We start from the raw sequence: 15,130 nt of genomic DNA on the forward strand, positions 1-15,130 counted from the left end.
TGACTTTGTAGATGAAAGCGTTCACATCCAAAGGGGGAAGGAGAGTTATTTCTTGTGTTTTGAATAGCACCCACATATTAGCTAGACCAAAAAATTAACATTAGATCCTGTTGATCAATATTAACCAATTTATGTACATAAATACATATATGCTTATAGAGTCAGTGACATTATCTCATGGAATGATAGGTTTACCTTTTTTCTTCTTGTACATTCTTGGTATTTAAAAAAAAGTTATCCACTTTTCGACTAGCAAACAATTGGTTTTATAAGTTAACTGTAGATTTCATGGGTCATAAACAAGGTAGTGTATCAGCAAGCACCCTAGCATAACCAGGATGGCTGCTAGCACAGGTTCTTAGATCTGCTTTACTAGGAAAGATAGTTGTTTAAGGGGTCAACAATTTTTTTAATTACTAGTTCAGGGGAAAAATCAGCACCCTGAACTTTAGAGAAAATACAAACAGAAAATACAAGCAGAGAAATAAATACCTACATACAGGGCTTCTAACTGTCTGAGAAATTAGCACAGATCAACAGACATATCCAACTGTCTGACTAAGGCAATAATACATATTTACCAGAGAGAGAGAAGCACCAACATCTGGGTTTTTCAAAGCCGAGGGCAGGGGGTGGGAGTGGGGGGCCCCTTCACAGGTACCCAGAATTTCATCTGGTCAAATCAGAAGAACACTCTTCCAATGAATGAGCCCCAAAGCAAAATGTTAACCTCAGAGTATATATATATATATATATATATATATATATATATATACCTTTTTTAGAGCCAGAGGACATCACAACCCTCATGACTAGTGCCTAATTAGAAATTAACAAAAGGTGTGAAAGCCTTCCTACAAGCAAGCCTCCCCTAAGCAAGCTTCCCTTAATGGGCTCCACATGAAGTCTATTAATGGGCAGGAAGATCTTAAATCCCATTAACATTACAGGTATATAAATAAAAATTATCATAACTTTCATGATAAACAGTTATCCAAAAATAGCAGTGTTAGAAAATTCCCAGCAGAAATTGTTAGTGTAGTAGGTTTTCCATTGGCCAATCTGAGCACTTTGTTCTGGCTTCAGGATTTTTCCTGGAGTGGTGGGTGTTACTAAACTCTTGTGGCTGAAGATCTGATCTGGGAACTGATGCTGAGCTTTGTGAATTTGGCTCTGGAAAGGCCTCCATCCAACGACTCCCTGCTGGCTAAGAAGATATAAAGCTTAGCCTTGTGTCTTCAGATTTCCTTTCCTATGCTGAATTCACCAGTCCCTTCAATTTACAGTATTTTATCTTCAATAGGATTATTTATTCATCCTTCTTTTTAATGTACTTGTCTACCTTGACTGACACATACTAACCCAAAATGATATGCCAGTTCAGATATTGCTTCATGTTAAAATATCTAATACCTAATAAGGAATGTTATATATTATGCCTTTCTAGTTCAGGTCATGAAACTATGGATTAGATCAATATGTTGTTATTAATGAGACCTGATTTGTGCTTCTTTGCTATGGATCTCAAGCTTATCACACCTCCCACATATTTTGCTGAAAGATGCTAAACCAGTCACAGTCTATTCATTACCTATTTATCCTCCCCTCCTGGATTTATTTAAATCATTGAAATAACTGAGAGAGATTTGATGGAGAATAATTCAAAATGGAGGTCATTCCCATGACATAAAGCTGCAGTATCCCAGGGTTATCAGCAAATTCTGTACTATGATGGGGACTCTGGTGCCCTTGAAAAATGGCGTGTGTTGTCCATTAGCAATAAGGGGAGGCCCTGAACTTGGGAAACTTAACACTGAGGAGATGAGATCCCTCAGGATCTATTATTATTTGAATGTTAAGCATGATGTACAGGGGCTATAAAGACTTTAAGAATGTACTTGGGATTAAAAATTGTCCTCCACAAAGCTTAGTGAAAATATAGAGGTATTTACCCTCAGAAACACTTGAGTTTTTTTCTCTTTTGAAAGATGATTCATTGTAAATATCTATCTATACATGTACATACACACATATACAAATGTGGGTGTGTGTGTGGTTATGGTTTCTAGTTACACAAGGGATCATTAGTTATGAATTCCAATATTTTGCTTTGAGTTTACAGTGACTATGCACAACTCACTTATCTTTGCCAGGCTTTGGCTTCTCTTCTTTGTTTGTGAAATGGACATCTTAATATATAAACCAAATTACTTCCCATCTGTGATATGAAGTTTATACATTTCTAAATTCAACAGTAGAAAGGTATTTATTCATTCTTTTTTGATTTTTAAAATTTATTTTATTTTTTATATATTTTTAAATATTTCAAATTCTTTATTAACTTCTGGTTTACATCATTAATTTCCACCAGATTTTGAGTTATAAATTTTCCCCCCATTTTTCCCCTACCCACCACCCCAAAATAGCAATCCCACAGGATATCCCCTCCTCCAATCTGCTCTCTCCGATATCTTCTCCCATACCCCCTTTGACTTTTCCAGTAGGGCATGGTGGATCTCTATGCCCCAGTGCCTGTATATGTTATTTACCAATTACATGTAAAATAGTATTAATAATAGTATATATATATATATATACATATATATATATATATTAAACATTTGATTTTAAAACTTTGAATTCCAGATTCATTCCCTTCCTCCCTTGTCACCCACCCTTACTGGGAAGATAAACAGTTCAGTATAGGTTGTACATGTGTAGCTAATGCAAAACATTAACATAGTAGATATATTGTAAAAGACTGACTATATTTCCCTCCCTCCTATCCCACCTCCCACTTGTTCTATTCTCTACTTTGAACCCGTCCCTTTTCAAAAGTGGGTGCTTCCAACTTCCCTCCCCCCCCCAGCCTGCCCTCCTTTCCATCATCCCCCTTCTCATCCCCTTCCCCCCTACTCTCTTGTAGGGTGAGATACCCTATTTAGTGTGTATTTCATTCCCTCCCCGAGCCAAATTCAATGAGAATAAGGTTGACCCATTCCCTTTTGCCTTCCTGTTCTTCCCCTCCATTGTAACCATTTTCCCTTGCCTCTTCTTTATAAGATAGCTTACCCCATTCTGTCTCTCTCCATCTCCTCTCGTTATATTCCTCTCTCACCTCTTAATTTCACCTTTTAAGCATCATCCCTTCCTATTAAATTGGTCCTGTGCCCTCTACCTATGTATACCTGTAAACGTATATATACACATTCACATATGTATTCATACGCCCATATACCCTCCAATATAGACATATATATTTCTATTCCCTTCAACTATTTTCATATTGAGAAAAGTTTCATCAGTTACAATTATCGTTTCTCCATGTAGGAATGTTAATAGTTCAACTTTGATAAGTGGCTTATGATTTCTTATCCCTGTTTACCTTCTCAAGTTTCTCTTGCTTCTTGTATCTGAATGTCAAATTTTCTATTCAACTCTAGTTTTTTCATCAAGAATGCTTGAAAGTCCTCTATTCCACTGAATGACCATATTTTCCCCTGAAACATGATACTCAGTTTTGCTAGGTAGGTGATTCTTGGTTTTAATCCCAGCTCCTTTGCTCTCTGGAATATCATATTGCAGGTCCTTCGATCCCTCAATGTAGAAGCTGCCATATCCTGTGTTATCCTGATTGTGTTTCCACAGTGTTCAAATTGTTTCTTCTTGGCTACTTGTAATATTCTCTCCTTGATCTGGGAATTCCAGAAGCTGGCTATAATATTCCTAGGAGTTTTCTTTTGGGATCTTTTTCAGGAGGTGATCGGTGGATTCTTTCAACCTCTACTTTGCCCTCTGGTTCTAAAACATCAGGGTAATTTCCTTGAGAATTTCTTGGAGGATGATTTCTAGGTTCTTTCTTTGATCATGGCTTTCAGGTAGTCCAATAATTTTTAAATTATCTCTCCTGGATCTATTTTCCAGGTCAGTGGTTTTTCCCATGAGATATTTCACATTGCCTTTTATTCTTTCATTTGTTTGGATCTGTTTAACATCATCTTGATTTCTCATAAAGTCATTAGCTTCCCTTTGCTCCATTCTAAATCTGAGGGAATGATTCTCCTCATTGATCTTTTGAGATTCTTTTTCCATCTGGCAAATTCAGCTTTTTAAGGCATTCCTCTCCTCATTGCCTTTTTGAGCCTCTTTTGCCATTTGAGTTAGTCTGTTTTTTAAGGTGTGATTTTTCTCAGTCAGGCTGTTGACTCTCATTTAATAATTTTCTTGCATCGTTCTCATTTCTCTTCCCAATTTTTCCTCCACTTCTCTTATCTGCTTCTTAAGGTCCTCTATGGCCTGTAACCAGCTCATATTTTCCCCTGAAGCTTTTGGTGCAGGAGTTCTGACTTCACTGTCTTCCTCCTTTTCCATGCTTTGCTCCTTTTTGTCCCTAAAATAGGAATCTAATGTATTCTTCTGTTTGTTTTGCTTCCTTTGCCTGGTCATGTCGCCCTTCAGTCATTTGACCCCTGACCTTTTTGCCACAGTAGGACTCTGCCACTAGACAGGGGAGCTCCTGTCCCAAATGCTGGGGTTTTCTCAGCTGCCAGAGGTATTAGTTGGATGCCCTCTCTGAAGCCTCCACACACTCTGGCAAGCTGGTCACATGCCCCAGGACCTCCACCCTAGACTGCAATCCAGATCCAAGCAGGTTAAAGCAAGAGCGATTACCCCTCAAATTGGTCGCTTGGTCCCCCTACAGTCTGCAGGCCAGGAGCTGAAGCTGCAACATGGCGCTAGCTGCACAGCTGTAGCTCCTCAGGGGCTTCTCACCCCTGGGGCCAAAGCCGATGCACTCCCAACTACTGGTCCCAAAGTCCACACTGCACTGATTTCTCACTTTGTCCTTCGCATCTATATTTTGATAAATCTGGAACCAGCCACAGCTGCTGGTGATCTGAAGTCCCTCCAGCCAGCAGCTGGTCAGGCCCAGCCTGGGGCTAAAACCTCCGACTCTCATGGACCTGGGCTCAGCTCCCAGAGTGCTGTGCTGGCCGATTCCTGCTAGCCTGCTGGGCTGTCCTCAACAGGAGGTTAGCTTCTCTATGTCATTTTGTGAGTTCTGTAGCTCCAAAGTTTGTTCAGAGTCTGCTTTTACATGGATTGGGGAAGGTGGAAGCTGGGGCCATGCAGAAGTCCTGCTTCTACTCTGCCATCTTGACTCTGTACCCTATTAATTCTTTTTCAAAAGGGCAAGTACCGCTTCTGGAATCAGTGGACAAGGTACCCAATCTTGCTCCAGATGCTTACTCCTTGTCTGACCTGGAGTCAATCATTTCCCCTCCCTAAGACTCAATGTACTCATGTCTAAAATGATAGAATCCAGCTACATAGTTTTATATGGCCTCTTAAATTCCTTCTAACTCTGCAGGTGCCCTATGAAAATGACTGTGCTGTGAGAAGTAAAAGGGAGAAGGGAAGGAAAGAAGCACCTAATAGCAGGAGGAAGACTAGAACAGAGGAGGGACATTTGGCAGTAAGAAAACAAGAGACTGTCAAGAAGTAGAGGGAAATTTTCTTCCTTTTCCCTTCTCTTTGGTACTCCCTCCCAAGTACTCTACTACATTCAAAGTTTCTGTATCCTATAGAAAATGTCCTTGAATGCAGAAAATCCATCCCTTTGACCTAAGTGGGTGACTCAGAGCCAAAGACTACTTTCCTTTAGGAATCATGACTCTCATTGAAGAGGAAACAATATATATGATAATTTTACTTATGAGGTAATTGTTTGGATTAATCTTTTGATTAATGAAGGACAGGTGTTTACCCAAGGAATATTTTTGCTCAAAGAGGTAAATGTCTGTATTTCTGATTTCTAGGAAATTACAGTATTCTCTTCAACATTCTAATGGATTTCTCTTCTTAGATCCTGCAGTTTTAAAGGAAAAATAGTTATTTATCCTTCCCCTTCCTCCTTATTCTTCTTCCTATCCCCTCAGTATCATAAAGGTATATGTGACACCTTTGAACCAGCATTGGATTTACTACCCAGATTGTTTTCTTCAAATAATAGCATCAGAGCTGAGACTGCTGCTGTTCTATATTTTCTTCAGGGGCTGGAATAAATAAGTATTGATGAAAGAGGATTAAGTTTTATGTCCCTTTAAGTAAAAGGTGATGATAAGTCTAGAGAATCTCCCAGAGCAAATGTACACAGTCCTTCTTCTATATGATCCCCAACTGCTTTGGCTGACCACCGGAGAGCTCCAACTTCCTGGCCCAGACATCCTTTGCAAAATACAGATGCCAGAACAAGGGCTTCAAATTGAGCTGTTTGGCAGCCCTACTGTACTCAGACCTTTCTCTGGCAGTTGGCCAATGCATTGTTTCTGGTTAATTGGCCATTATAGAAGATACTGTAGATGCCCAGAAAGTGCTTTCTGGATGAGTGTTAACAAGTGTCAGAAGAGTAAACATAGAAAAGCACATTCTAGTATATGTGCTCCTTTTTCTTTTTCCTTAAAGGTGCAGTGTCATTATATTCCAGCCTGGTATTTCCATTTCCTATCTCCAAAAAAAAAAACCCTGACATCCCATCCTACTAGAGGGCAAATGCCCCCAAAAGGTCAAAGATGGATGCTAAATATTAATAGCAGCATACTTTCTGATGGAAAAGAACTAGAAACAAAAGTGGTTGTCCACTGATTTGGGTTGTAGCTGAAAACACTGGGACATATAAGTATAATAGAATATTATTGTGCAGCAAGAAATAATGGAGATAAATTCAAAGAAACACATAGAAGATTTGAATGAACTGATACAAAGTTAAATAAATGGGACAAAAACAAACTCAATAAATATAATACCTGTAATGACAGATGAACAGAATCCTGAAAGGAGACTAAACTCTGGAAATTGAAAAGAGGTGTGGTCCCAGAGAATAGATAATAAAACTTCCCTTCCTCTTATGATAGAGAGCCTGAGGACTACCAGGATAGATTGCCACATGCATTATTTAAAGTGTCCACTGTGTCAAGTGTTTTTTGCTTAACTTTTCATTTGTTACAAGAGATGGTTCAGCTTTAAAGAGGATCAGGAATATTTCCAGACATGACTATGATCTAAAAACTAAAGGCATCAGTAAAAATTTGTTAATGAATTTCTGGGGAATATGAGTTTGAGGTAAAAGGACTGATGTGTGTACTTTTGTTCCTTGTTTATTCCTAGGTAAGTGTGAAATTGGCTGGGCTTACTACTGCACTGGTGGAGGGGCAGCCACGGCCATGCTGCTGTGCACTTGGCTTGCCTGCTTCTCTGGCAAGAAACAAAAGCAGTACCCATACTGATGGTGCCAAGGACGGTGCAACGAGACCTAGGAGGGAAGGAATGAGCTCAGACTAAAGAATCAAGCACCAAGCAAACTTGGAAAGATGGATTTATGAAACTTATCTAACACAATGCTTATAACATGAGATTGAATGTTCTTGAGGACATCATCTGGCACAGGGTGGGGTGGGGAGATGGGAGGGAGGAGGGGGATTTATAAGAGGAATGGTTGATATGTAAGGGGGGAACATAAATGATGGACCAAAGTCTAAAGACATTGTAGGGAATAAGATGCTCCCCCTATCCTCGAGTATTACTGGTCTGCTCTATAAGAATGCAGCTATACATGCAGGAAATTCTCTTTAGTTGTAACATTTAAAACTAAACAAAACAGTATATTAAATGACCAGTGGAAACAGTATTGTGTTGGAAGGCAGTGTAATCTCCAAAAATTCCCTTTAGGCTTGTCACTCCCAAAAGCACACCTACACACACACACACACATACACACACACACACACACACACACACACACACAACATGGCACAGATTAAAATGGAGATTTAGACAATGCATTATTTCATCTTTCTTTTTTATCATTTAAATTTCAGTGTTATCCCATTATAAATCATACATTAATCCTAATAAATGGACCAATAAGCCACTTTATCAGTATTTTGTGTATCCTGCATAAACTTCCTCAACATGTAATCACTGTTTATTCAGATTTTTAAAATTAAGCTTCTGTAAGTTCAGCATTCTCCTAAGAATGCCATATTTTACACTATATATGCAGCTCTTGCTGCTGAAACTCATGACAAAGGGACAGCTCACTGTCCAGTGGAAGGATGAATTCACTTTCTGATAGATAAGTATAAGCAGAAAACATTTGCTTTTGTTTCATGATTGTCCTACTGTGTTGTATCCTCATTTGTTTCAATATTCATTTTTGTAAAAAAAAAAAAAGTGCTATTTTATGTTTGTATTTTAAAAGCTCTGTGAATAAATTTCTCTTTGATCAATATTTAAATGAGTTGTAGAGTGGTAATTGGATGAGTTGATTTGCTTCTTTTATCCCCCAAATATGGCCTTTCAAATGAATAATCCCTATGAAATCTGTCTTCCTTTGAGTGGCTTCTGGGTCTCACACTAACATTCACATCCTTTTGTATTGACAACCCTGAGTCCTAGCTGCCTACCCAGTGCAATTATCTGCTGCCCAAGTCTTAGCAAAATTTGTTCAGATCAAGATGAGAGAACAATTCCTCCCTTGTGTTGAATTCCTGGGACCCAGGGAACACCTTTAAGATGCAAAGAGGGACATCATTTGTATGCTCTAGTTCTTCATCAAAAGGAAGCTGTGGAGGGAGAGGTGGGGTATGTTGTCCCTGGGCAGTGTGTGTGTGTGTGTGTGTGTGTGTGTGTGTGTGTGTGGTGTGGTATGGTGTGGTGTGGTGTGGTGTGGTGTGGTGTGGGAGTGTGTGCATGACCACCCAAGCCTCAAGAACTCCTGTCTTCTGATTTCCTAACTGTTGGTTTCTGTCCTTCTGTTACAGACCTCCTGCTGCTTTGTTTTGACTTTCATTTCAGATGCTCTATCATTTCAACCTGGCTCTTGTTTTTGTTTCCATCCTTGCCTGCTCCCTTAGCATAGAATTTCCCATTTTACTCCAGGTTTACACCTTACCATTTACCAAAGTTCAGGATTCTTATGTGACTTGATTTTCCTTGTCTGAAAGTTAATCCCTCATTCCCAGACAGTGTGGCAGAGGGAATTGTCACTTGTCTTTCTGAGTAGGACTTTGAACATATGGAAACACTAAAACATATTTGGGGAATAAATAATACATTTCTCAATTCAATAAACACTCATGGAATACTTGCTCTGTGCTGGGTAATGAGGAGAGCACAAAGATGAATGTCTTTTACCCTGTAAGTTTCATGGAGGTTCATTGGTAGCATCAAAAGTCATCAAAAAAAGTAAAAATAAAGATTTTGTATGGTAGAAAGGGGACAGATCACTGAGAAGTATGTGAGCAAACTTAATGCTCCATCAATACCAAGGTAGTGAATGAATAAAGGCAGTAACTCTAAGAATTTCTACAGTTAATGGAGGTTTGGGGCAAGTGGACCAGTTGCCACATGACTGTTGAAAATTCACAATATTCCCATGGAATCTTTGAATGTGACAAATTGAATCCATATCATTTTTTAAGCTTGATCTCCTCATCTGTATTCTGAGAATGAACTCTGGTAGCCAAAAATCCAGACTTCACTTGTGAAATGTTGTGAATGAATTTAACTTACTTCTTGCTTTCCATATCTTTGGCCTTTCCACTAGGTTTAACTGATGGCAAAACAAAAAGAAAAATCCAGTTTGACCAAAGTGTAGGCTACACATCTGAGAGCAGAGAGAAAGAGAACTGGAAAAATACATTTGCCTCAATTCATGGAGAGCTCTAAGTGCTAGGTTAAGGATTTTAGGCTTCATAGTTTAAGCAATATAAAGCCAATGAAGTCTTTCAATCTGGGACTCATTATGGAGGGAGTGATATAATCAGAGCTATGTTTTATGAAGATTCACCCGTGTGTAAAATGGATTGAAGGAGGGAAAGCCAGTGGGAAGGGAGGGACTAGTTATGAGACTATTGCAAAGTTAAAATAATGAAGGCTTGAACATACTGGTGTCAGTGGGGATGGAAAGGAGAAGTCACATAATAGAGATACTGTAGAGACAGAATTGACAGGATTTGGTGACTGAGTGATTGGTTATGATGGCCTTCAAGAGGTATGTATAGGACCCCTGGGTCCAAATTAAGCTACTAGCAGAGTTTCAGCCAAACTCTAGCCCCCTGAGGCATCAGTTATAGACTCGGGTTGACAGCTATATAATCACATTTTGGCCAGGTGACAGGCCTCCTAGGGTTCTGCATCTCCACGATGACACCAAGCTGAGAGGGGGTAATTAATGCACTGAATTGACAGAGTTCAGATTAAGAGGAGTTGTGATAAAAAAAAAAAAAAGATTGCAGCAGGCTAGGTCATTGGAATGAACCAAAGAAGGTGAAATTTTAGTGATTAAATTGACCTCATTTAGCCCTATCTGTATCCATGCCTTTAAAAATATATATTGTTTTTATGCTCTAAGCCTATTATTCATAGCTGAAATGGACATTCAAAATTTAATTGAAATTTACATTGCAAAAGTCTTACACTTAGCTTCAGAAAATCAACTTTGCAAGTATAAGATGAGGGTGGTACAACTAGACAGTTTCTTGAAAAAGCTGGGGTTTGGCCTAGACTACAAGGTCAGTTTGAGCTTCTGTACATCTGGGCAGAGAGGTAAGGAAACCTTTCATTGAAATCTCCATTCCTTTCTCTTCCTACCACCAAGCACATATGGTTTCATGAAGAACGTTAACTTAACCATCTTCCTCTGACACTCTTGACCAGACCTTAGCAACAATATGAATAATGAGAAATTTTTTTTAATGTTTTCTGGAACTGACTAACTCTGGGACTGAATTCTCTTAACAGCCATTACTGCCTAATGAAATCAAAGTATTAATGAAACAAGGAAATTTAATTTATCCTATGAAATTTGAAGCCTGCTAGTTGGATAGAATAGAAACACCAAGTCTAATTCCAAAGAATTTAAAAACAAATTGCCTTTTTCATATGGGCACTTCTAATTTTGTCCATGTTCAAAATGTTTTTATATAATGCAAAAGTTTTTATATTATATCATCTACATAACTCTAAATGGAGATGGAAAAGCTGACTATCTGAGTGATTCACTCTTGTTTTGGACACCTTTAAAAATCCCAGACCTAAGGATTCATGCTGCTCTCTGAGAACAATACAAGAATCTGGCCAATACAATTCTGGACTTTCTAAGGCTTGGTTGCTATGGAAAGAGTCAGGCAGCTCCTTACTGCTTAATTCATATCATGCTGAATTGCATTTGATTGTGCCTCATTGTCTGCTGAGCAGGGGCTTCTTCACTCTGCTCTACCCTGTGGTGAGGAGAAGATTGTACTTTGCTTCCCAGATTAGCCAACATTTTCCTATCTCATGAGTTTTTTTCTCTTATCTTTTTTTCAACTTGAACTCTCCTCTCAGAAAAGTAATATGAATACTTTTATGCCCTATTAACATAGATGACTCTTCACAGAATTCACAAAAATCTAATTTCTGGGGCTGATTGAAGGAAAATACATGATCGTGGATATGTTACCTTGGTGGTTTCAGAGCAGTAGGGGATCTCGTAGGGATAAAAGAAAAACTGTGGACTGACTGGTACACTGCCATCAATGAAGTTGCATTGTAATTCTTTAATTCCTGCAAATTCTGGCTAGGTGGATTAAATCGTGATACTTTAGAGCAGTGGTGTCAAACTCAAGTAGAAATAGGGGACACTAAATCATACATAAGGATCCCTGTGAGCCCATGTTGGCTTAGAAAATCACATGTTTACATTATCTATGTTCTATTATTTTAAAATTTTCTTTTCTTAGATATTTCCCAATTAAATTTTAATCTAGTTCAATAGCCACCATGCTGTACTGCCAGCTGACAATGTGGCCATTGGACCCATGTTTGATACCTTTGCCTTAGTTGACCACAGCATGTATTTTAATCCAAGATCTCCCAGCATTTGGAGAAGAATATCTAAGTTATAATAGTGTAAAATTCACACAGGGCAACAGCTTGATAAATTTTGAGAGAAGAAGAAACAAAGACATGTCATAACAGATATTTATAGGCAGGTACAGAAAAGTACACTCAGTATATAAAAACCCAAACTGATTAACCAGGAAGGCATTCACTTCCTCAGCATAGCACTGAGATGAGTAGGAAATAGTTTCCTTGTTTGCAAGAAGAGAAAATGAAGCATGGAAAATTTAAGTGGCATAATCATGTGATACAGCTCCCAGTTCCTGAGAGAAGAGAAAAAGAATTTTTTTTAAAGACAGGAATCTCAGTTTATCCTCAGATTATCCATTTTAAGAAATGTTGGGTTCTAAACAGGTGTGGGGAACCTATGACCTTGAGGCCACGTCTGGCCCTTGAGGTCCTCAAGTGCAGCCCTTTGACTGAATCCAAACTTCACAGAACAAATTCCCTTAATAAAAGGATTTGTTCTGTTAAAACTTGAACTCAGTCAAAAGGCTGCATCCAAGGACATAGAAGGTCACGTGTGACCTCGAGGCTGCAGGATCCCCACACTTGGTAACACATCATGGGAGCTAATGACCACTTACCAGAATGGTCAGATGCTTTGTTTATTAATGTAAGCCTTTATTATCTCTCACTCCACTGTCCACCAATGGAGCCATAAAATAAAATGAAGAAAAAGGAAACTCATAACAAATGCATATAGTAAAAAAGTAAAACAAAATTCCCCTCTTGTCCATGCCACAAAATGCATGGCTTATCCTTCCTCTTAACTTCATCATATCTCTGCCAGGAGATGGTTAGCATGCTTCAACTTCAGGTCTCTGAACTTGTGGTTTGTCACTGCATTGTTCAGAATTCTAAAATCTTTCAAAGTTATTTTTTTATGATGTCATCAGTGTATAAATTGTTTACCCTCTATTAGTTTATAGAAGTCTTCACAACTTCGTCTGAAACTATCCCTTTCATCATTTTTTGTGGCACAATAATATAGCATCTCATTTATATTCCATAATTCCTTCAGTCATTGCCCAATAGGTGGGCATTCTCTTAGTTTCTTGTTTTGAGCTACTAATGAAAAGAGCTGTTATAAATAACTTTATACATATGTGACCAGATGCTTTGTGACAAGTGGTATTACAAAAATTTTCTGCACACACACACACACACAGAGCCCCCATTTCCTTATCTCCTGTTTCCTGGAGTAGAAAGACCTTGTGTCTTTTTCATCCCCACATTCTAAGACACTTGGTATGTTACATTCTGGAGCAGTGTCAGATGGCAAGGGTAGAGGATTTAGGACAACTGTTGAGGGAACATAGGAACTCAGATGCCTCTCCTGCCATTCTGTGAATTGGGCAACCTCAAAAAGCAGAAGGATTGTCTTTGGAACTCCTGTCATTTGAAACAGGTAGTTCATACTCAGATGTTCACTCAGACCTCAACACTCTCTACAATACTGATTAAATTTTATATGTATATATGTCTATAAAAACACATACAGACTATATATGCATATTTCTATCTATACGCACATAGATACATATATACACATACAGATATATACATTCATAGGTCTATATATGTATATACAGATGTGTGTGTATGTGTGTGTGTGATTTTAGAATTCAAGAATTTTTTAGTGAGATGGAAGAGAGACCATTTCATCCATCAATACCTGAATAAGAACCTCGTCTATAGAAATACCCAACAAAGCATCATTCAGCCTCAGCTGGAAGACCTCCAGTGATGGAGGAGCCATTATGACCCAGGGAAGTCCATATTACCTGGGGATAATTGTAGTTGTTAGGATGGTTCTCTTGGCATCAAACCTAAATTTGTTTCTTGCAACATCCATCCACTGTTCTTAGTTGTAGCCCCAGGAGTCAAGTAAAACAAATTTCTTGCCTTTTCCACATCAGAGTCTTTCAATTATTTGAAAACAACTACAATGTTGTTTCTTTGTATGCATTTTCTTGCTCATTTCAAGTCTTATCATCTACAGGCTAAACATCCCTAGTTCCTTCAATTGATCCCCATACGGTATGAAGTCCTACACTGTCACCATCCTGGTTGACCTCCTCTGGATTCTCTTTAATTTATAAATTGTATTTCTCAATTATGGCTCCTTGAACTAAATGCAATAATACATACGTGGTCTTACTAAGTCCCAATATACCTCCCTTGTCTTGGACACCATTACTCTCTTAACGAAGCTTAAGATTTCATTAGCTATCTGGAAAGCCATCACACACTATTGAGGCAGCCTCCAGAGGTCTGCTGCATGCAGCAGTGTAGCCACAGAGAAATGCAGAAACACCCCCCTTGGGCTCAGCACACACTGATATCACCACTAAAACCCCAACTCAGCACCAGGTAAGCTGACAGACCTTTACAGCTTCCCCCAGAGCCAGTCAACCCCCACCCCACACCCTCAATGTAGCACTAGACATGAGGATCCTCCATGGGCCTCAGAGCAACATCAGTGCAACACTAGGTAAACAGTCAAATCCTGTAGCCCCTGGAACAAGAAGCCTGAGACAGTGTCTCTTCCACTCTGGGAGCAGAGCTCATATTTTTTTTTTAAAACAGGAAAAAGGCCAAAAAAGATGAGCAAAAAACAACAAAAAAGATTCTGTCCATAGAAGGATATTATGGTGAAAGGGAAGATCAAGACATAAACTCAGAACAGGACAACAATGTCAAAACACTTATAAACAAAATCCCAAAGAAAAACAGTAAGTGGTCTCAAGACCAGAAAGAACTCATGGAAGAACTCAAAAAAGAGCTTAAAATCATAAAAGAGAGGTAGAAGAAAAAATAGAAAAGAAATGAGAGTGATGCAAGAGAATTATTTTTTTTAAAAAAGTCAACAGCTTGGAAAAAGAAAGCAATTGAATAAAAAGTAGAATTGGTCAAATGGAAAAGGAGATACAAAAATTCACTGAAGAACACTTCCTTAAAGAGTACAATTGTTCAAATGGAAAAGGAAGTACAAAAGCTAACTGAGGAAAACTCCTTAAAGTTAGAACAAGTAAGAGCTGATTCTATGAGACATCAAGAATCAATCAAACAAATTCAAAAGAATGAAAAAATAGAAGAAAATGTAAACTACCTTATTGGAAAAAAAAACAAAAAACAACTGACCTGGAAAATAGGTCCAGGAGAGACAATGGCAGAATCATTG

General features: G+C 38.5%; 1 protein-coding gene across 3 annotated transcripts in view; it reads left to right on the forward strand.

Moving 5' to 3' along the window:
* Positions 1–8,290, forward strand: part of LHFPL6 (LHFPL tetraspan subfamily member 6) — a 301,838-nt gene extending 293,548 nt beyond the window's left edge. For all 3 annotated transcript variants that reach the window (XM_069064625.1, XM_069064627.1, XM_069064626.1), the window contains exon 4: positions 7,168–8,290. In XM_069064625.1, the coding sequence (XP_068920726.1) occupies positions 7,168–7,286 (119 nt within the window). In that variant the 3' untranslated portion in view covers positions 7,287–8,290. The remainder of the gene's footprint in view (positions 1–7,167) is intronic.
* The last annotated feature ends 6,840 nt before the right edge of the window (positions 8,291–15,130 follow it).

Source organism: Petaurus breviceps, unplaced genomic scaffold, assembly GCF_028583685.1.
Source record: "Petaurus breviceps papuanus isolate PSGF00001 unplaced genomic scaffold, PetGlider_PUasm1.0 90639, whole genome shotgun sequence".
NCBI lineage: Eukaryota > Metazoa > Chordata > Mammalia > Diprotodontia > Petauridae > Petaurus > Petaurus breviceps.